General features: G+C 36.2%; 1 protein-coding gene and 1 long non-coding RNA gene across 2 annotated transcripts in view; one reads left to right on the top strand and one right to left on the bottom strand.

Moving 5' to 3' along the window:
• Positions 1–8,627, bottom strand: part of RNF141 (ring finger protein 141) — a 25,072-nt gene extending 16,445 nt beyond the window's left edge. Inside the window, exons 1-2 of the mRNA XM_004683049.2 lie at positions 8,533–8,627; positions 1,639–1,826 (exon numbers count right to left, since the gene is read on the bottom strand). Coding sequence (XP_004683106.1) covers positions 1,639–1,781 — 143 coding nt within the window. The 5' untranslated portion in view covers positions 1,782–1,826; positions 8,533–8,627. The remainder of the gene's footprint in view (positions 1–1,638; positions 1,827–8,532) is intronic.
• Positions 8,628–8,716: 89 nt separating this feature from the next.
• On the top strand, positions 8,717–22,568 carry LOC105853683. Its single transcript, XR_001145477.1, has 3 exons — positions 8,717–8,783; positions 20,917–21,071; positions 22,503–22,568. It is a non-coding gene; the product is annotated as an uncharacterized LOC105853683 (long non-coding RNA).
• Positions 22,569–23,878: the final 1,310 nt, after the last annotated feature.

The following is a 23,878-nucleotide window of genomic DNA, read 5'->3' as shown; positions in this document are numbered from 1 at the left end:
TCCCCTCAGCAGTGTACTTCCTCTATCTGCCTGTTCTGCTCCCCGCTCTGTCTCTGGTGAAGCCTCTCACCACCCCTGAACCTCTGGCCTGTACCCCATTTCTGTATGTATAAATAGATAAATCTTAAAAAAAAATTTTATTAAAATAAAAAGAATATCTCAAAAGTAATGCTTCCAATACAGAAAAAAAGTAAAATGCTGTTTTTAAAATTCATGACATTTTTAACATAAAAGATCAGACAATACACACATATAAAATCTCCTTTTCTGATTCTCCAAATACTCAGTATGTATTCTTCTAGTAAATTGCCTATGTGTGTGTGTGTGTGTGTGTGTGTATGCACATATATATATATTCATATATGACCCATCAGTATATCTTTCTAGGGTTTTTAAATGGAGGAAATACAATGTTCTTAAAATAAATGATCCTCTAAAATGATTTCAAAATTCAAGATACTTTATTCTTCAGACTGGTTAATAACAAGACTCCAGCCATGTTCATAAAAAGACAAGTATTTCATTTTTTAAATCTAAAGCATTCCAGAGAGCCAGGTATGCTTCTTATCATCCAATATAGATATCACAAAGCTTGGGGAGTAGGTAAGTTTATATACAAAGCGGTCCTAGACTGCTAGATGATTTCGTTTGGACTTTTATGGGTTTTAGGAGAGGTGATATAGGATCCCAGAAGGAGACTTGGAGAGAACTTCAGACTTGGAGAGAACTGTCATTAATATGTGGGTAGTCATTTTAGTGCAAATATACAACTCTCAGCAGAGTTTTTTACACACAGTAAGGTCTCAGTGATGTTAAAGTGAATAGACTAAAGAAGAAACCTTTAAGAAGTGGTGACACAAATAAATTATACCATAAGGGAGACAGAACACACACTTAGATGTGATGTGGGTGCTAAAAAACTTACTAGAAGTGACATCTCACTCGTCACTAGCAGAAAAAAAATCATACAAACAAAAAGCAATATTTGAAAAGCCTAGAAAGTTGGGATCACAGTGACAGAGAACCTTGACAAAGAGTAAATTCACAAGGAAAAGTCTGTTACAGTAGGTGTGCTCTTAAAGAAGGCAGAGGAACTTATTTTCCATCATAGAAATCCGTTCAAGAATTGAGATTTAAATGAAGTAGAAATTCACTAAATGTTAGCTAATTAGAAAATATTAAATGAAATCTTCTTTAATGATGACAAATATTATTACATATGTATTTTTCTGGCAAAATAATGGCTCAGTGAACAAACACAGTAGCTTTATTTACTCACTAGTCAGCTGATGTGGTTGATGTACGAAACCTGAGCACACTTTGACTCCCAGGAGCCTTTCTTTGGAGTGGCTAATTGGCAAGTGCTCTTCTGTTATGTATTACCTTAATCCTTATTTTCAAACAAGAGTTGATTTATATGCCTGGATCACAAATTCAATTCTTCATTCCTGTGGCCTCTTCTGTTCCTATTATATATTTTAAAATTGTCACATAAAAAGTCCTGTAGTAGAATGTTCAATAAATATTTGGTAAATGACGCTTACAAATTAATCCTTCTGGCTAGCTCTCATGTAGTCATACATAGGGAATGTAAATATACATTGAGGGACACAATAAAATGGGAAAAAAAAGTCTTACACATCATTAAGTTCAGCTACTCTCCCAAGAAATTCTTCGTACGTTAAGGAGCCACTCTCTCGAACCAACATGACATGTTTTACTACTTTTTCTGGTAACTTGTTAAGAACCAATTGAGTTTGATCTGAAATTTGCTGTCCCATGATGGTTGATGTCTTTTGAAATCCAGAGTGTTTTTCACATAGTACCTGTCAAATATATATATATATATGTTAATTTTACATATAAAAACAGTGTAACCACACCTTCAAGAAAATAAGAAAAGGGCCTCCCTGATGGCACAGGGGTTAAGTCTCAGCGTGATTAAGTATAACCAGCCACTGTGGCAAGAGTTTGATCCCAGGCCAGGGAGCTGATCCACATGGTGCAGCAGACCTCTCCTGCTACACTGCTCCCCTAAGCAGTATATTTCAGTAGATCTGCCTGTAGTGCTCCTCATTCCATCTCTGGTGAACCCTCTCACAGCCCCCCATTCTGGCCACACCTTTGATCTATACCCCACTTCTTGTATGTATAAATGAAAATAAATCTTAAAAAAAAAAACCAAAAAACTGGGAATACCTTTAAGTAAGAGTTCAGTAAATGTACATGAGGATTTTACTTTCAAATTAGAGATTTATATGTTTATTTTCTAAGATCATATAGCTAAGTGGAAAACCAAGTCATGTATGTTATTGGGAGGGTGATAAAACCTCCAGTTCTTTTATGCTAAATCAAAAGCCACTGAACATACAGACACACACACACACAGGTATTTCAGTGTATTTAGTAAGAAAATTCTATAAACAAGTTGCCTAAGACTAGGTTGGTCTAAAAAATCTAAGAAAAGTAAAATATTTGGTCATTTAACCACCTCTTACTTTTTACTTAGGAAAAAAAAAAGACAAGCAATTTTGTTTTTTAACTACTGTAGGTGTTTTCAACTTAGAATTTATGTAACTTGTCTTCTAATCTGATGGTGATATTTTAGTTAAATGGAAAGATCACTACTTCAATAATCTACTATTAATGTAGACCAAAAGTTATTAAATTGACTGAAAACTTTAATCTCAAAGCATTTAATAACCACTTATTCTAAAGTTCTGAAGGATACAATTCTATGCATTATGGCAAGACAAAAGTTGGATGTGTTCATTCTAGATAGAATTTTCTTTGTTAAGTAATGATTTGTCAAATTACCAGGCATTGAAAATATAGTTAAAATAAGATTTTGTTGGTCTTTATTTTTAGTATTTATGGTGATGTTTTCCTGAATGTGAAAATTCCTATTCAAATTTACAATTATTATAGTACTACTACTGCTGCTGCTAGTACCATTAATAGTAGCTACTATTTAGTAATAAAAATACTAAAAGCAAACAATATTTGTTGATCACTTCTACTTCCACTGTATAACACAATCACCTAAGAATTTTATATCTAGTCAGTCAAGCATTTAAATCCCATAGGTGACGAACAAGGGTTGCTGAGGAATCACACAGAGAGGTTAGCATAACAAAGTCACATAGCTAAAGTTTTTAAAAATAAAGTTCGAAAAAGAAAAAAAGCACAGAAATTCCATTTTATTGATCCCTCACCCCCCAATTCCAACACATGTGGGGGGTGAAGGAGAGTGAAGAGTTCCCACATGCATCTTATCCAAATTTACACTTTTATTATATAAAGCAGATGAAAAATTAACAATTTTATAGGAAAAGTTTACTGGAGAATTTGTAACTTTAAAATATGAAACATTTAATTTTAAAATAGAGCAATTTATAAGAAGAATTGTTAATAATCATAAACATGTAATACTTTATTTTGGTATTAAAGTTAAATGTGCTGTATTTGAGGTTTATTCTTTTATTCACTTTAAATATAGAAAAAAATGTAATTATGCTAAAAAAGGAAAACTCAACAATAACCATTTTGAATCTCAGACTACTTGGCCATGTATATCACAGAGATACAGAAAGAAGCAGGCCACTAAAAAACATGGTTGAAAGAAAAATTATGTATTTTTAATACAACCAAGTGGATTCATAGCAACTATAAACAAAGAGAAACAAAGATCTTAGAGAAGGTCTGTAAGGTCTTCACATTAGTAATTTCTGGATTTAACAGACTAGTAAACTCTCAAAGCACCATGGTGTTGCATATTTATTTTTATTCTAAGTAAGAATAGTTCCCCAAAATAAACAAAAGTTCCCCAAAACTTAGTAAAAAAACCAATAACCTGAAATAGAGAACACATTAGAATAAAAGTCTTCCTAAGAAGGCAGTAACTTCACACTGACATGTACCATACATACACACTATTGTCTTTATTCTTCTTGTTCTAGTAGAGTTTAATGTACTCTATTTGTACTGTATTATTATCAGGAGACAATACTTGTATGCTGTCATGGAGACACAAAATATGACCATTAAAAAAATTAAATTTAGCAAGTATCATGCACCTGGTGCTATGCTGTTACGGGCGTACAACAATGAAGGGTCTGGCCCCCAATTCCAACACATGTGGGCGGTGAGGGAGAGTGAAGAGTTCCCACATCAACAAGCAATTCTGAGACACTAGTGGGGTGTCCTACAATTCCACTTAATTCTGACACTCTCTAACTGGAAATATTCAACAGAACCCACTGTTTAAGGGTTCAGTTCTATAAGATTGTCCCCTCCAACCTTCAGATGGATGCCCAGGTTATCACTTGTGCCTCTGACCTAATGGCTATAAAGCTTTGAAGTCCCAATGATCTCCCACCTTTGATAAATGTTACAACAGTTCACAAAACTCAGGGAAACATTTTACTTACTAGGTTACTGGTTTATTATAAAAGGAATTAAATCAAAAACAGCCAGATGGAGCAGATGCATAAAGCAAGGTATGTGGGAAGAGCTCGAAGTTTCCATGCCTCTGTGTGGTTCACCCAAAATTTTCATATGTTCCCCAGTCTAGAAGATCATCAAACGTCATCCTTTTGGGGTTTTATAGAGACTTCATTACATAGGCATTAGCCATAGATTGAGCCGCTAGCCACTCTTGGCTCTCCTGAAGGTCAGGGGAAGACTGAGGGTGGGGACTGAAAGTTCCAACCTCCTAATAATCAGATTGGCTCCATGGACAAGCTCCTCTCACTCTTAGGTGCTTTCCCAAAATTACCATGTCAACAAAAACACATTTATAGCCTTCTTAACTGAAGGAATTCCAAGGATTTTAGGAACTCTGTACAGAAAAAGGATGAAGACCAATTGTATATTCACAGTATCACAAACTGAAAAAAACTTGGGTCTTGCTAACATGGGTCGTCTGATATGGTGGGTAAGATATAACAACCACAAAAATAAATAAATAATTACAAAATGGAAAGGGCTAAGTCAAAGAAATTCAGGGTGTTCTAAAAGCCTATGAAAGGGGAATTTGATTTAGGCTTGTGTCTGGGGCATAGTTGACTTGATGTCTGATTTGAATAAACATCTGATTTGAGGTCTGTCAGAATTAAGGAGAGAAGAGGGGTAGAAGCATGGTGAAAATTTCTAGAGAGAATAGGGAGGAATATGGAACTTGAATTAAAAAAAAAAAAATGCCAGCGTGACTGAAGTAGAGAGGGGACAACTGGCATCAAGCTAAGGACTATTTACCATTTTTATTGATGATCTAAAGATTAGACTACATGTCTGCCCAAATTGTGGGTGACTAAAATTGTGATGAATGAATGATTACCAGTATAAGGCTGAAAGAGATACTTCTGAAACTGAATATTTAATATAACTAAAAGTTTAATCTTGAATATGCTTTGAAAATTGCTCAAAAACATACATATAGTGCTTAACAGCAGTTAAATTTAAAAAGAGGGTTTTATTCAAAAGAAGTTAAAATGGAGGTAGGACAGATGTTAGGATAATATAAATTCTTGCTAGAAGCAGATGTCCCATAGTCAGAGCTTAGACCTTTACTGCTCTGTAATGATTAGCTAACACTAATCTCCTGTAATCAGCTTTAAGCAACAGTGCTTTCAAAGGGCACTAACTAACTACTGACCATACTGTGGCAAACATACAAGATGTCATGAATGTAGAAAAGCAGACAATTTATTCTAGATAGTCATAATAGTTCAGTAACAATGTGAAAGATAGGTTTGTTCAACCATCTGAAAAGCTCACTTGTGGGAGAGGAAAATTTATTGTTAATAGTTACAGAAAACAGAATAGCCAAAAAACATAAATCAGGCAATTTCAGGTCAATAAAAATTTCTTATCATTCATAACTATCTAGAAGTGAAGAGGGTTATCTTATAATGTTTTTTGACTTGTTTAGTCATCTAATAGTATTAACAGCTAGGAGTCAAAGTTAAAAGAGAGTTGGAAGAAAAATAAAAATTATAAAAAATTATCGCCAACACTTACATAAACTGGGAAATATCTGATATTAGTAAAATACTTCCTCCTACATCATGCAACAGTAGTTTTGCACAGGAATAGGATTTACAAATCACTGTCATAGAATTTATTAAAAAACAAATCTCTGGCCCAGATTTTTGAAAGAACCAATAGTTCCCATACTTTGTGCCACTTATATTAGTTATTTCTAGCACAATAATTATGTGCTTTCAAAAGGCATTTGACAGATATTCCACATAAAGAAACAACTGTTATTTCAAAACTCTTAAGAATATCAAGGATTCCAAAAATGCCACATTCTCTAGTAGGTGGTAGCATACACTTACTTTTTTTTCCCCCCACTTATTCACTTCTTTTCCTTTGTTACTCTTTTTGGTCACTTATTTTTCTAATAAATGGTTATAGCTCAAATATTACTTATATAAAAATCATATCATGGATAATTGCAAAAAGCAAACAAACATAAAAACCCCCAACAAAAATTCCATGAAAATTTAACCCAAAACTCATTTACTATTATAACAAAGCTGAAAAGCCCGAACAAGATGACTAGTTCACAAGTAAGGTAGTATTTAAAATTTCTGCACCTATTCTCCATCAAATTTTGTAAGGACTTCTTATGAGATAATTATTATTGCTAACTATTTTCATATTTCAAGTGAGCTCTAATATCAGTGATAAAAGTTGCTAGTATTAACAAAGTTAAAAGAGCTGAAAGAAAAATAAAAAGCTTTATCACCAATTAGCGCTCACATAAATTGGGAAATATTACCTGATATTAGCAAAATACTTTCTTCTACATCATGCAACAGTAGTTTTGCACAGGAACAGGATTTACAAATCACTGTCATAGAATTTATTTAAAAACAACTAAGTCCCTAAGGATACTAAGGATACTACTTGTTACTTATGGCTTATGCAAACTCTAGATCTGTAAGCAGATATCCTCTGCTCTTAAGACAAGAAATTAACAGCAACTACAACAGACACACAGTGACTCGATCAGGGCAAAGTCACTATAGTGTGGGAGTCTGTTCTAGGCTCAAATATGATAATAAAAGTACATATAGAGAAAGAAAAACTACAAAAGACTAGAGGGTACTCGGAGATTAGCAATTAACACCAATTGCTAGTTACACCAGAGCTTTACTAAATACATATTTGGGGAATTACACTAACTGTATCTGCAAGAATTTCCTGGACCTTCCCAGTCTTTTTGGAAGAAGTGCAGGGGAAGTTTGGACGTAAACTAAGGAGAATCAGCTACACACATCAAACATAAAGTTCACTTAAAGCAGATGACAAAGAACATATTTTGAAAACACACAGATTCTAGAGGCAAATATTTAGAAAGTCATGCAGACAGCATGAAAGGAGAAAAATCCATACTATTTTTGAGTTCTGAATTCAGAACGCATCACTTTCCAGAGGGGCGACTTCAATAAAGATTCATCTAAGAGCGCTGGTCGGAGGCTCTTCATTCCCTAGATGAAATTCTGAATGTATGGAGCTCGCTTTATAGGAGAAGAGTGGAAGGAGGAGTGTGGGGGAAAATACGTGCATTCAGAAGGTGTAAGAATTATAAACCATGTAAGTGTTAGGGTAGCTTCATAAATCCTCTAGAGGCAAGAACGGAATCGTCTGGTACAACGAAATAGAATAGGGTCAGAATATGGACATACAGTACAAGTGAATAAGGGGGACTAGGGATAAATGTCAACAATCATAGTTAAGTCCACATTTTGTAACGTGAGACAAATACCCGAAGAACGCGTTTTAAAAGGTAACAAACACTTTCCAGACATATTTACAACTCTTAGCAAGGAAACGCTGTTTGGTTTCGGACGTGTCTCAAGCCTTTGGCAAAAGGAGCAACCGAGGTTAATTTAGAAGTGTAGGACCCGCTAAGTAGCGATTTAGCCTTTTCAGAGTTGCCACCCCCGACAATTTGGGGGTGTTCAATGAGCCTTTTCAGAGTTGCCACCCCCGACAATTTGGGGTGTTCAATGAGCCTTTTCAGAGTTGCCACCCCCGACAATCTGGGGTGTTCAATGAGGCGGAGGCACACTGGGTCCCTAACAGTACCAATGTTTACTAAACACACCCGTCACCCTCCGGCCACCCAGCGCTCGCTCTTCCCTCGCCGCCACGGCCCCTCTTGAGCAACCTGCACTTTGAACCAACAGCTGTGGACAGCGCCGGCGGCACGATTCAAATGCGCTTCCCGCTAGAGGAAGAGAAACTCCCCGACGCTCCAGACCACCCTCTGAACTGGACGAGCCACCCTCACGCCTGGCCACTGAAAACCGCCAGGTTTAAGACGGCGCGTCCAAGGACGGGCCTCCCACGCCATCCCCGCGCCCCACGCAGAGGCCTAGAACGCGGGCGGGGCGGGGCCTGTCGCCCCCAGGAAGCCCGGCTCTCGCGTCAAAGCCTGGCCAGTGCTCATTCTTCCAGCTCCGGGGTCGTGGAGCAGCTAAGAAGGGAGCGACCAAAGGACAGCGCTGCGGAGCTCACCCCAGGTTCAAGGCATCGCGCTTCCGGCAGCTGCTGCGCGGCCCCAGCCAGCAGCTCAGACCCGTAAGCCGAGGCGGCGCGGGGCGGGCCCGGCGGCCTAGTTGGCGATGCCGTCGCACTGCAGTGACGCACAGCTTTGCCCTCAGCGCGTTGCCTGGAGACAACGCCCGGTCTTACCTCCCCGCGGCGTGCTTCGACTTTCGCTTTTCTTCTCTAAGGACCTTAGGAGGCCAGTACCCCCACTTGAGAGGGTAGGGTGGGGCGAACGCTTGTGAGGGGACGTGCCCTTGTGGCAGCGGGAAAGACCTCGCCTGACAGGTTTCTCCGGTCAGGGACTCTGTGGAGAGGGTGGGGGATAGCGGGGACGGCCCGGCCGACTACAACCTCTCCTGAGGTACTCACTCTCCATTGCGGGCTGTCGAGGGGCCCCGCTGGTGACAAAAGACAGCCTGCAGATCCCTCTTCTCACTTAAGCATAAAAGAGAATGTATGGAAGTAGCTAGCACAGGGTCTGAAATGGTAAGCCCTAATAAATGGCACCTAATTTGAACATACAACTATATTAACTACTTTTCACATGTCTGTGTTCATTAACTGCTGTCCTTTAAGCACCTGTTGTGTGCTTTATAAACATTGCTCTTATTTAAATTGTTCAAAGTTATAAAGACATTAAACAACAGAGCAAGGGTTTAAATCCAGGTATCTGTGACAGTAGCATCCTTAGCCGCTAAATTAAACAACTACTTGTGCTTCTTTATGTTTGGACAACCACTCTTGTTGATCAGTCATTTGTAGATTTACTCTGTGAAGAATTAGCCCTGCTCTCTAATAATAAACAATATTCACCGATCTTTTCTTATGTGCCAAGCTGTTTTCTAAGCGCTTAAAAGCTATTCATTTATTTAATCATCAGAGTATCCTTGGACATCCATTTTAATGCCCTCATTTTACAGATGAAAGAAACAGGTGTAGGCAAGTCCATTCTTTGAAGGTCAACCAATCAGTAAGGAACAGAGCCAGATTTAAATCCCAAGTGGAGTGAACTGGAAACCTAAGCTTCTAACTCTTCTTCTCAGCTGCTTCAGTAAGATGGTAAGGAAGGCTTCATCAAGGCCAGGTTCATATTTGTGCTCCATCATCTCCATGACAACTAGCACACTGCTGGCATGCAATGATTGCACAATTACCAAACATTTGATGAATATTTAAACATTTGAAAAAATAAGAGCCTAATAATGAGTATACATAATGATTTAGTAAACTAAAAAAAAAAAATCAAATTGAAATTGAACCTAACCTGGGCCTGGACCTGCAGGAATATTGCCTATAAAAATTGTCATAAATTAAGAGCCATCTCACTGGAATGTACCCCCCAATCTCCATTATATGTAAAAATTCCATTCATCCTTCAGAGCCTAGCTTGTCTACTCTCCTGGGAAGTCTTGCTCCACCCCCCTGGTACCTTGACCATTAAGCATGGTGTTGGAGGTTCTAGTCAGTGTAATAAGATAAGACAAAGAAATAAAAAGCATCCAGATTGTAAAGGAATATGTAACACTATCTGCAAGCAAAAATACTGTGAGATAATAAAAGAAGATACTAGATTAACTGACTAGCAAATTTGCAGGACACAATGTCTACAAAAAAATCTGTTGCATTTCTATATGCTAATAATTAGCAATTGGACTTTGAAATGTTAAAAATACCACTTAGAAACAAATAAGAAAAAGGAAAAGCTTAATTAAGATGTAAACTACATGAAAATTGAAAACTACAGAATGCTGTGAGAGAAATTAAAGAATATGTTATGTTTGTGGATTGTAAGTTTCATTTTTCACTTATCTTATCTAGACTTAATACAATTCCAATAAAAAACCTAGCAAATTCTTTTTGTGGAAATTACCAAGCTGATTCTAAAAATTACATGGCACCGCAAAAGACCTAGAGAAGCCAAGACTTTGTTCAAGAAGACAAAGTTTGAATGACTTAGACTGCCTAATTTCAAGATACTCTAAGAGCTATAGCTGTTAACATAATGTGGCATTGATGTAAAGACAGACAAACAGAGCAATGTGACATAATAGAGCCCTCAGAGGTAGACTTGCACACATATGGTCGACTGATTTTTCAACAACTATGACAAAACAACTCAGTGGGAAAGGATAATCTTTCCAACAAACAATGCTAGAACAATTGGATATAATAAGTAAAAAAATAAGAAATAAAAAAGAATCTTGATTCTTTCCGATTGTTAACAAAAATGCTATCATAAATTTAAGAGTAATCATTTTAAAACTTATAGAGGAGAAAGTAGAAAAATCTTAATGACTTTGGATTTGGCAAAGATTTCTTAAACATGACACAAAAACACAACCCATGAAAGGGGAAATGTTAATAAAGTAGACTTCATCAAAATTCAAAGCTCTGCTTTTCCAAAGACACTTAAGAAAATGAAAAGGCAAGCCATAGACTGCTACAAAGTATTTGCAAAACGTATTTTTGACAAAAAGACTTCTACTAAATTAAGAACTCTTACAACTCAGTAAGAAGTCAAACTCTTTTTAAAAGCTGGGCAAAAGATTTAAACAGACATTTCACCAAAGGAAATAATGGATGACAAAATAAGCATGTGAAAAAAGATGCTCAATATCATTAGTCATTAGGGAAATGCAAATTTAAAGTACAATGAAGTATCACTGCATGCCATAGTAACTATAATGACTAAAATTTGAAAAACTACAAAGGGTTGATAAGGACTACAAAGACTGGAATCTTCATATACTGCTTGTTGGAAATATAAAATGATACAGTCAATTTGGCCATTTCCTAAGAAACTAACCAACTACCACGTGATCCAGCCATTCCACAAGTAGGTATTTACCATAAAGATTGCATGAATATTCATAGCAACATTTCCAATAAGTAAAAATTGAAAACAACCCAAACATCCATCAATAGGACCAAAAAAAAATGTGGTTTATCCACAAAATGGAATACTACTCAGCAATAAGAAGGTATGAATTATTGATACACTTAACAGGGAAGAGTCCCAACATAATTACTTGGAGTGAAAAATGTCAGACCAAAAAAAGAATACATGTGCTGTTATTCCATTGATATAAAATTCTAGAAAACCCGAAGTATAGTGGCCAAGAAGATCAATGTTTGTTTTGGACTGGGAGGTGGTTAAAATGGGAGAGGTAGAGATAGATGTGAGAATGGTGTTAGCATAGAGGCATGAAAAACTTTTGAAGGTTTTAAATCCATGGATATGTTACTGGATGGATATGCACATTGATATATAACATGGATTATGAGACATACATGGATATTTAATATGGATATGTCAATTTTCTTGATAGTTTTATATATGTATACATATTTTAAAACAACACATTTTACAGTTAGGTTTATTGTATGCCAGTTGCGCTCAACGATGTTGGTAGGAGAGTGAGAGAAGGGAAAATAGTTATTTAAATTTTAAAAGGCTTTATATTCCAGCCTAATCTGAGTCTGGGTGTTATTAAATCACTGTACCACTGTGCTAAGTGCTTTCAATTTTATAAAATGGTAAAATGGACCCAACATTTTTTTTTTTAAATATCTTATGGAAAGTATACTGAGGATTGGATTGTAGAGCAAACTACAAGACTAAAATATTTTAAAATTACTATTATTAATGACGTATCTAAACAGTTTCTTCTCATCACTTAGTTTTTTCCTTCGCAAAAGCATAATGAATTAACTAGAATGTAAAACAAGACAGTAATATGAATTATCTTAGAAACCATAATAAAAGAGATTAGAAATTCTCTTTGGAATAAGAGTTATGAAGTTATTTGGTAGTAGGCTAAGAGAAAACTTTATTTTTCTTACATGTAAAAATAGTGTAGGAAAATGTTTGTACAAAACTCTAAATAAAAGTAGTAAGAGTTGTAGAAGAAGAAATATCTAAGTTAATCCTTTTCTAAAAAGGATTCTTTTATAGTAAGTCTTATAATTTATAATCTGTATTCAGATTTTTATGCTTTTTATAGTTAGAACACAGAGCCTTCAATAAAATCATTGTAAATACAGTCTGTTAGTGAACAGCAGGGAAGTTTGAGAGATGTTTGAAATGATATTTTTCTAGGAAAGTATGTCTAGTTCCTCCTGATTTTTGAAAGGTCACTAAACATCTGTGGTAGGACTGTGGGAATATATGAGGAAGGCTTTTTAGAGGCTATGGATTGTAAACATTTTTAAACTTCCTGTATGTAATTTATAAAATCATAAAGTTGCGAGAACTTCTAACAAATCATCTGGTCCAACATTCTTTTACAGAAGAGGAAACAGATCCAAAGGTGGGAAGTGATTTACCTAAGGATTACAGAATAAGTTAACTAAATTGGGATAAAATCCAGATTTCCAGAACACTTGCCCAGTGTTTTTCCTTACACGTATTGCTGCTTTGAGGGTAGTCTATAGAGGAACACCTACAATTAAGATGAACACATCATCATCATCTTCCAAGATATGACAACTAGATGTTTTCATATTTTATTTTCTTCTTTTTGGCTTCTTTCCCCCCAGCCTGTCCTCAACTTTCTGCTTTTATTTTTTAAATAATTGGAGCCTCATCTAATCATAGCATCACTTACTTGCCTGTATTCAGATAATTTTCAAGTCAATATTGCTGTTTTTTATCAGACACTAGTGTTGCGATCCTGTAATCCATATTATATGGTATATCTCCTGTATCAATGAATGTACCATGGTAATGGCACCTGAACTCAATAATTCTCATGTCAAAGTCACTTCAATATGCCTTCTGGTCTCTTTGGCTAAATTATGAGATTTCTTCCTGTTTCCTAAAGCCTTTGTCATGGTAACCGGCACTCTCCTTAAACTGTCACCTCAATTTTTAAAAACACTTTCGTGTATTTTTTAGTGTGTGCCAGGAATCATAAGCATCCTATATATATTATTTCATATAAGCTTCACAATGATCCTCATAGATATTAAATGTTGATATTAGTATCATCTTACCTTTATGAGAAAAAATGATTCCAGAGAAATGAAACAACTTGCTCAAGGTCATATAGCTCATAGGTGAGAGAAGGGATTTGTAGCCACTGTCTGTTCTATGTCTATGGCCATACCACCCTGAACATGCTTGATCTTGGAAGCTAAATAGGGCTGTGCCTGATATGTGCTTGAATGGAGAGACTTCTGTCTGATTTGAGAACCTCATGTTTTAGCTATTTCCACTATTGCACATTTTCATACTATCATCTCAATCTGAGTTCCTTTTTATTCAGAAAGTTTAGTAGATAACACTTTAGCTCTACTTACTCTGAAACATTTTTTCACTCCATCTTATATCTGACTGCCAGATTAAGCAACTGAAAACATTAGGTCTATGTGGAAGAAATTATCAGCAGTAATGTATGAGAGTGCACATTATTCTGCATCTGAATCAAAAGAACATGCTGGCCTATTTTTGGATTCATGCCAGTCTGATGAATGTGATATAACTGTTTTGACTTCATTTTTCTTCTATGAACATCATTTTAAATTTCATTTAAAATTTAAATGAAAGTTTAAATTTAAACATCATTTAAAATTTCATTTTAACTGGGGTAATATTGATTTAAACATTGTTTTTTGGAGGTATAGGAACCCCCCTCAGGTAGTATTACAACTTCACACCTACCATATAGGCACCCATAATCTACCACCCATAGTCCATGTGCTTCCTCTCTACTTTGTTCTCATCGGTCCTTCTACGCCTCTTGTTGCTTCAGTTTTATAGTCATATTTCTAGGGCTTGTTACTAGTATGGCTTTATCTGACCCTTTGTTTTAATTCCCTATATTCCTCTTATAAGTGATATCATCTGGTCTTTATCTTTCTCTTGATTTAGTCTGCTGAGCATAATCCCCTCTGGTTCCACAAATAACAAGAGTTTATACTTTTTAATAGCTGAATAATGTTCCATAGTGTGTATATACCACATCTTCCTGATCTGCTCATCTATTTTTGGGCACTTAAGTTGTTGACATAGCTTGGCTACTATAAATAGTGCTGCGATGGAATGTATACTTCCCTTTGAATAAGTGTTTTTGTATTCTTCAGGTAGATACTTAAGAGTGAAACTTCTGGGTCATATGGCAGATCCATTTTTAATATTTTGAGAAAATTCCATGCTGTTTTCCATAATAGCTGGACCAGTCTACATTACCACAAACTGTGTACAAGGTTTCCTTCCTCTGCACATTATCTTCAGCAGTTGTTGTTTCTGGCCTTTGCGATATCAGCCATTCTTCCAGTTGTGAGGCAGTATCTCATTGAGGTTATGATTTGCATTTCTCTGGTGACAAGTGATGATGAACTTCTTTTCTTCATTTTCCTTTTCATTGTGGATTTTTCATTTTCTTTTGTCTTTTCTACTTGTTAAGAGCTCTTTATATATTAAATGTTTTAAGTTGTAGAGAACTTTCCCCTGTTTATCATTTACCTTTTGACTTTGCTTAATGAGAAATTTTCACCATGAAAACTTTTTATTTTTTACTTTGTGAAATTCATCAAACTATGTTTGTAGCCTAGTCTACCTAAAGATACCAATTGTGTCTTTACTGTTTTATTCATGATTATAAAGATTTTCCTTCCTTCTAACTTATAAAGGAATTTCCCCATGTGTTCTTCTTATAGTTATTTGCTTTCATTTATTATACTAATGTCTTTAATCTATCTGAATTTTTTCCTGGCTTGTGATATGAAAAACGGATCTGATTTTATCCTTCTTACTAAGTGATTTTCCAGTTGTCTCAACACTGTTTTGTCCCATCTTTTGACCTCCCATCTTATTTGTCCCTTTTAACATATCTAAGTTTTCTACATGCATGTAGGTCTGTTCTGTTACATTGGTCTGTCTTTTCATGTGGTAGGGATTGCTTTGATTATAGGGATTGTATAACATGTTTTAATGTCATTAGGATAACCATCCTCTCTCTCTCTCTCTCTCTCTCTCTCTCTCTCTGTTTTTTAACCTATAGAGAGAACTTTGAAGGGAAAGGAAGCCAAACTATTATGAATGACCTGTAACAAAGTCTCAGTCATGGAATGGGTGTGGCCTGGAGTGAGATGATTTTGACTAGATTTTGTCCACGAACCAATTCCCATCAAATCAAGTCTAAGCCATAGATTCATAGAGGATGGTTAATAGTAACTGTAAAAACTATGTGCACTAAAAAGACTAAAATAAGTCTTTACTACTTTTGGTTGATTTTTAATGGAGTTAATCACAATCACAAAGAGATGCTCTTAATTCTCCACTTATCCTGTACTAACTTGTTAAAAGAAAATACATGATGCCCAGTTAAACTTAACTTCAGGTAAATAATTTTTTCAGTGTAAGTATGTTTCAAGTATTACTTCTCAAAAGTATATGGGACACACTTACACTAAAATATTATTTACTGCTGTCCTGGAATTCATATTTAGCTGGGTTTCCTGATGTTTGTTGTTGTTAAATCCAGTAAGCCTAACTAGCACATTCCTTAAAGGATTCCAGTGTATCAGTACTGTTGTCAGGCCACTGCAGTCATACCTGACAGAGATGGAGGTACATTCAGAGTGTTATGGCTGGTAGAGGAAAAAACTGTAGTCTATAGCAGAGAAGTCATCTTCTAGAGAAGTGCATTATAACTTGGAGGTAAGACAGGATATTTCCAGGTTAGAAGCAGCAGAATCTAGTAAAGTCAGTGGTGGTGTTCTGTAGGTTTGGCATTCAGGTTATAAGAGAGTGCTTAGTAGAGGCAGTGATAGCTGGTACATGTAGAGAAAATAGTTATGGCTCTTGGTGAGAAAGGAAGAAACAAGCAGAAACTGTCAATGTACCTAGTGGAAGACATGATAGCACTCAGTGGAGAGGTTTTATCCAAGACAGGGAGAAAAAGAAGTGAAACAATTCAAATGTCATGTAGAAGATGACCACATGACACATTCAAAATTCTTTTGAACACACTTGAGCTGCCTGCTTCTGGATAAACTTGAAGGGTTGCTTTTTCACCAAGAGCGAGAATCTGCTTTAACAGATCTAGAGCATACAGATTATATTGGTACTTCCCAAGCCATCATTCCAGGTAAAGAGAACAAGGTAGTATAGGTTAGTGTCACAAGATAATTATTTCAGCCCCACCCACACTTGGTTGATATCAACTAATAACCTCCAGTGCAGGACTCTGTGGAAACTCTTTTGAGCATAAGGCTTAAGCCAAGAGCCAGGAAAAGAAGGATGCAACAGGAGCCACAAGTCCATTTATCTAAGCACATATGGCATGAAAGTGATGGATGAGGATGGCTACCCTACTTCTAGGGATCAGGCTCTGGCACTGTCTCATGCACAAAGCAGGCAGTTGAGTGGTTTGAATGAGTCTTAGTGTTAAAGCAGAATAACTATCTGCCAGTGAAATATGGAGCCTTTATCACTTAGATTAGCTTCTCTTTATATGAAGAGGTTGTAAAAGTGGGAGATACAGAGGTAGAAAGAAGGATGGAATATTCTCCTGTATACATTAAGTTTGGTGTGTTTCTCAACTCTGGGTGACACCACGTGGATGATTCCTTCCACATAGATGCAGGCCATCCAGCTTACTTACTGAAATATCATTTTGACTAAGCATCTTGATCTTTGATTGACTCTACTGGGATATCTCCCTACAAACAAAGCCATGTTTCAGTTCACATTGGGGTCAGGTGTGCCTCTTGCCTCTGCCCAGATACCAGTCAGTGCTTATTATCAGTTCACACTGCTTCTCTGCTTCCTAGTGGCATATGCTGTATTCCACCCTGCTTTTCAGAATTACATCCCAGACATATTTTCCATGCAAGATTTAGACACCACGTTGTGCTTCTACTTCCTTGAAATTTCTTATGTGCTTCCACCTGATAGTGTGATATTTTATTTAAAAAATCTGCTAATGGAGAAAATATGACATAATTCAAAGATACTGTATAATATAGTTTTATAACATCTAAATCTTTGTTATTGCTATTATTATCTATGATGCTAACTTTGGTGAAATTGATAGCTCTCATAGTAAAAGTTACATTTAGTGAAGTATGATATTTATGGATATTTTAATTGTCTTTGTCTTTTTTAATCATGGAAGACTATCTTCAACTTAGTTTCAAAAAAACCCAAACATTGTAACAATTGGAGTAGTAAGGAAAAAGTCTGGAAACATTCCTAAAAGGATCTAACTTCTACAAATGTTAGTTTTTAGCATGTAGAATTCTAGATTGTCAATAAAGCACCCAAGACTAAAGTAAAATAAAAATCTAGAGACCAAGGAACCAACTTTTTGTTGATATTTTTTAGTTTTGTGGTTGCTGAGGGAGCTCAACTTTCTTTACTTGACTGAAGTCCAAAGCACACTACAATTCCCTGCTAAAATAAATATTAATATGAGATAACTTACAGAGTTGAGTCAATAGCCAACTCAGGTTAAAGTTCAAGTACACTAGTCCTCATGCATTCTTCTGGCTTGTTCACAAAACTAAAGAAGTCATCAGGGGCCTCCCTGTTGGCCTAGGGGTTAAGTCTCAGTGCTAACACCAGAAAAGCCCACCACATTGGCCTGAGACTAAGCTCGATCCCCAGCCAGGGAGCTAACCCATATGGCACAGCAGACCTCTCTTGTTTTACCTGCTGTTCTCCCTAGCTGTGTAGTTCAGTAGATCTGCCTGTTCTTCTCCCCACTCTATCTCTGGTGACTCCTCTTACCACCACCCCTGGCCTACACACCAGTTATTCTATGCAAAAATACATAAATAAATAAATAAAATATTTAATAATAATAAAGTCTTTGGAAAAGCAGTATTTACATAGATGGGAATAGGTGATTCTGTATTGGCTGATCCTAACACTTAATACAGAGAGCTGGATAAAACTATGACTTGGAGCTCATGACATCTCAAAGAACACATGCATTTACTCATTCTAAGCATGTATGAGACGAGCTGGGTGTGTGTTACTTTGCATGTAATACACAGTGTAAAGGATGAGAGGAAAATATGTCTACAACTGTAAAATAATAAGAAGTACATATATTGGTTTCTGTATTTGTCCTGGCACAGAATTCCTAAAACCTTTTTGATTTCTTGTGTGATAAGAGTACTATGAGCATCTTTTATTTTAATACTTGGTTTTTGATCCACTTTCTGACAGGGTTCCTAAATTTCCTAGGTGATAGTGTCTTTGTTCTAATGAGGTGACTCTTGGTAGCCCCCTAGATGAAAACTGGTTGCCAAAATAACCCAAAAATATGATTAGAAGCTTGGAACTTTCAGTACCCAGTACCCCTACCCCCAATTCTCTAGAATGGGGGAAGGGGCTGAAAATGGAGTTAATATTTGTCATGCCTATGTGATGCAGTCTCCATAAAAAGCCCCAAAATACAGGGTTCAGAGACCTTTCAGGATGGTGAGCACCTGGAGATGCTAGGAAAGTATGGAAGTTCCTATCCCTTTCCCACATACCTTGCCCTACACATCTTTTCTAGCTGGATGTTCATCTTTTATCATATTCAATTGTAATAAACTGGCATGCAGTCATAATCTGTGTGGATCTATTCAGCACAGATCCCTAGGTCCTAAACATGACCAAAAATTTGCCTTCTTTTGGACTGAACTGTGGGCCCATGATTTTGAGCTTTTACAAATCTTTTTAGATGGCCCAGAAGATCAACTAGTTTTAGTTTAACACTTTATTTAGTCCATATTTTATAAGACTACCACCACCAGTAGATTCATCTTTAAAAATCCCCAAAATTTAGGGGATTAGGTCCCTGTGATGATCATAATGTGGTGATACTTTTTATGTGCTAAAAAAAAATTTGACCTAGAGGTGAGCTACATATTCTTACATGCAGGCCTTCCCAGCCCATTTTTCCTCTGTATTTCCCCTTCACCATGATACCTTAAGCTGCAACCACAGTATGCAACTGGCTTTAGGGAACATTGCTCCCGCTTTCATAATTGTCTTTACAAGACCAAACAAACAAAACCTCAGATTGTTGTTCTTTTTCATATCATACCAAAAATCTTACGTATCATTAAAGTCCTCGCTCAAATCCCAAGAACTTCATGAAACCTTTCCAAACAAAGTCAAAAGTAGTTTCTCCTTTGAGTTATCATAGTCAATGTCTAAAGGGTATTAGTAATGTTATGTTCAAAGTGTTGTTGTAAATTGTATTGTAAATTGTATCTCTTTCTAGATACTCATTTTGTTCTCTGCTTAATGGTGATGGTGTATATGTGGTAGGCAAGGCTGGAGTAGAGGGAGGGATGTGAAAGGGAGAAAGTTGGGAGGCTAGAAGGAGTTATATCCCACTCATACTAATAGTTTACTTGCTCTCAGCATTTCCACACTATTGTAAAAGGTGTGGAATTATAGCTCAGAAAATTATTTCCTTTAGTGGCATGGTCAAGACCAATCCTTTGTTATCAGTGGGTAAGTCATCCCTCAATAAATAATAAGATGAGAAAAGTAAGGTTTATATATTGAGGTTTTCATAAAAATAAGCTTATTTTTATGATCTTTTTAGTCTGAGTTTATATCTTTGTGCTTTCCTCTGTGCATAGGATGATAGTGATATTGATGGTAGTTTATTTTTCAGATATCTTTGGAAAAATTAGAAAGTTTGGAATCTTAAGTCAGGAAATATTGGGGTTGCTGTTGCCTGGGCTTTTGGGAGAGGGTTGTGAAGCAGTGACAACATACCTAGCCAGATCTTGGCTTCTAATTCCGTTAAAAAAAAAAAAAAAAAGGAGAAGAAGAAAGGGAAAGGGAATAGGCACTTCCTGGAGAAATGCTGATTCTAGGATAAGCGAAAGAAATACATAAAATGAGCCTGGATCATTTTATAGTACCGGAAGTTACAGAAGTGCCCAATAAAAATATAATTATGGGGGTAGATCAAAGGGACACAGGAGCAAACTGCATTTCCAGTGGTCAGAGCTAGAACAAATTGAGAAAAAATAAAACAATATTGGATTATAGCCTTTAGGAGAAAATAAATATTCATGAATAGTACTAATATAAATACTTGCATAAATAAATGAGGGAAGAATAGGTGAATCTCTTCCTAGAGAATTCTAAATGACTTTTGTAGCTATTCTGCCTCAATAGAGCATAATTCTAAGTAGACTTCATTCCAAAGAGTACAGTATGGAAAAATGAGAATAAGTAAGTTTATATTGGGGAAAGCCAACAGACCCTTCCTCAGGTGCTCAAGAATAGGGTCAGTCAGTGGTGATGGGTCACATGGATGGTATGTATCCTTGAAATGCCATGAAGAAAATGGTCTTCACTTCTTTGGTTTTCCTCCTTTCCTCCAGTGTAACCTTGAGAAAGCATCAGAGAAATCCCATTTGAACAACATTCTACAAATACCTCACCAGAACTCCTCAAAGCTGACAAGAATTTCAAGATCAAAGAAAATTTGAGAAATTGTCACAGCTGAGAGGTCCTTGAGAAGACATGACAGCTAAATGTAAGGAAATATCTTGGAATTGGATTTTGGAATGGAAAAAAAAAAAGACAATAGGTAAACACCAAGGAAATTGGAATAAAGTAGGGATTTTAATTAATAATAATGTATTACTATCAGATTATGAATCATGACAAATCCAGCATACTAATAGAAGATGCTAGTAATGGTGACTGGGTGTGGAATGTAGGGAAATTCTGTATGATATTCATGATGATTTTGGTAAATTTAAAACTTTTCTAAAGTAAGTTTATTTGAAAGGCTTGCATTCTAGATTATAGAGGGACATCTTAAATCACATTAGTGCTGTTTGAGAATTTCAGCATACCCTGGGGACATATGGAGAGTGGAGTGCTCCCAGCTAACTTTAATCTTACTAAAGTGCTCTGAGGTCATGTTTGGTCTCCCATACAAACTATTATAGGATAAACAACTAAATTTTATTTACATTTAACAAGAAGATTGAACTGACAAATAATTGTTTTCTTCCTGTTTGGAGACAAACATTTTCTTTCTGGCACAACACTTCCATTCTTAAGTAAGAATTTGTTTACTTGCATATTTTTGTAACTGCCCATGTCAGATGGTGCTTGTTCTGCTCCAAAGAGACTGACTTTGCTTTGGGTATGAGATAAAGGTCTAGAGAAGGGTAATGAAATGCAAGAATCTTTCTTCTGAGAATCCATATGATTCAATTTTGTTTAAGACAATGGACATTTATGAACTCCCTCTATGCTCAAGCATACCTTTGGCTCAAGTCATCCACTTTACTTCAGCTTTCTAGCCTTGGAATTAAACTTGTCTTTATTGGATACATTTTGGCATGTTTATATTTGATAGTTGGTCTGGCCTTTATAAAAGCATGCAGTTTTGGGGCCTCTCTGGTGGCACAGGGGTTAAAGTTTCAGCATTATCAAGTTACCACCAGCCACTGCCACATGAGCTTGATCCACAAGGGGCAGTAGACCTCTCCCATCTCGCCCACTCAGCAGAGCATTTCAGTAGATCTTCTTGTTCTGCTCCCAACTGTCTCTGGTGAATTCACTCTCTCCCCTGCACTTCTGACCTACACCCCAGTTCTTGCATGCATAAATAATAAAAATACATCCTAAAAATAAAAACATGCAGTTTTAGAAGGAACTCCTTCTCGGACAGAGAAACTTTGCATAAAGGAGTTCTATACTGTTTGAGCCAGAGAGTGAGGCGTGAAGTACATTTCTAAATAGGGAAGTCCTTTGGTTGATATGGGAATGTAATTATATGTCTTGTCTATTTGTCTTACTAGTAGACTGGGTTGTAGATCTGAACTTGGGTGGTCCCTTATAGTTTTCTAATTTCTCTTGGTTCAATGGAGAATAAAGAGAATTGGTCTAGGGAGAAGGAGACGTCTAGAAGATGCTGATTCTAGCTTCTTGTGACATTTCATTTGTATAGGTCATGAAAAAGTTAAGAAGAACTTATTTCACATCTTTCTGACCTTTTTTGGGCAGATGAGTTGGACAGGTAAGTCTTTGTTGAGGTTGGCATCTGCAACAATGAAGGGATAGTTCTCAAACTTTGTCAATGTTCCTCTTATTTCTTTATTATTGCAAGTGGATTTAAGAAGGACTCTTGAAATCATAACATTATTTCACCACTGTTGTTTTTGGCAAGTGACTAATTTCAAGTTTGCGTATTGAATAGTTTACATTTCTATATTGTTGTTTGCAAGAGAAGCAAAGTAGAGTAAGGAAAGAAATATGGTTTCTAGTCTGGGATTAAATCTTACCTTTACCACTTAACTAGACCCATGAGGTCAGGAAAGTGACTTAACTCCTCTGAAATTATAATTTTCTAATTAACAAAGACATGTCAGTAATAATTCTTCTCAGGGAAGATGTGGTGATTAAGTGGAGCCATATGTGAAAATGATGGTTGTCTACTAATATAGAATAAATATGACATTTTTCACCAGTATGTTTGCAAATGATATTTGGGCTGTGGAGAGTGTGTATTGGTTAAATGGAGTATATCTTCTTTTCTCGTTGTTCTCCTGAGTAGGATATATGCCTGTCTATATATGTAAATTAATAGTAGATGATTATAGTATATTTACATATAGTATATGCCCACAGAATGTATGAGCTATTGGAAGATAAGATTATTTTTCAGCTAATACATATAAAAGGAAAACCACTTTTTAGGTTCTTTCCCCCATTTTCTTCCTCACTCCCTGAAAACTGGATGAAGCTAATAATGTCTAAGTACTAACAAACCAGAACCTCAAATTCATAGACCTCAGGGTCAGGCAGATTTTAAATGTGTGAATTGGGCTGGGTGTGAAAGAAAAGGCAATCATATAGGCAAAAATATTACAGGACCCATAGGAAATTGCACCCTTACTTTGGCATAAAGCTGCAATAAAGTGGTGAGGAATGTGGTGAAGTGGAGAGAGTATAGCTCACTTAAAGGGGATCGTATTAAGTCAGTGGATTTAATAGTATTAAATCAGTATTGAATGATTATTACTATAAGGGAATAAATAGTTTGTCTATATCCAGGTTTTCTCATTTTTCAGAGGAAACCCAGAAATAAAATTGTGAAATCTCTTAAATTTTAATTTTTTTCAATTAAGGAAAATTTTAAAATAATACTCTGTGGGCCAGTTAATAAATAGCTTATAGCCTCTGAGATGAAAAGATCATGGAGCTATGTGGTTACTGGTGAGGGGAAGAAGGTATTAGTAGTCCAAGGAGAGATGAACTACAGAGAGGAGAGAGAAAGCTGGAGGAACAGGACAGACAAGCTATGCTGAATCTCCAGCTCCCTGT

This window comes from Condylura cristata, unplaced genomic scaffold, assembly GCF_000260355.1.
Source record: "Condylura cristata isolate star-nosed mole 26May11 unplaced genomic scaffold, ConCri1.0 scaffold00015, whole genome shotgun sequence".
NCBI classification, from domain to species: Eukaryota; Metazoa; Chordata; class Mammalia; order Eulipotyphla; family Talpidae; genus Condylura; species Condylura cristata.
This window is presented reverse-complemented; position numbering and strand designations above follow the sequence as displayed.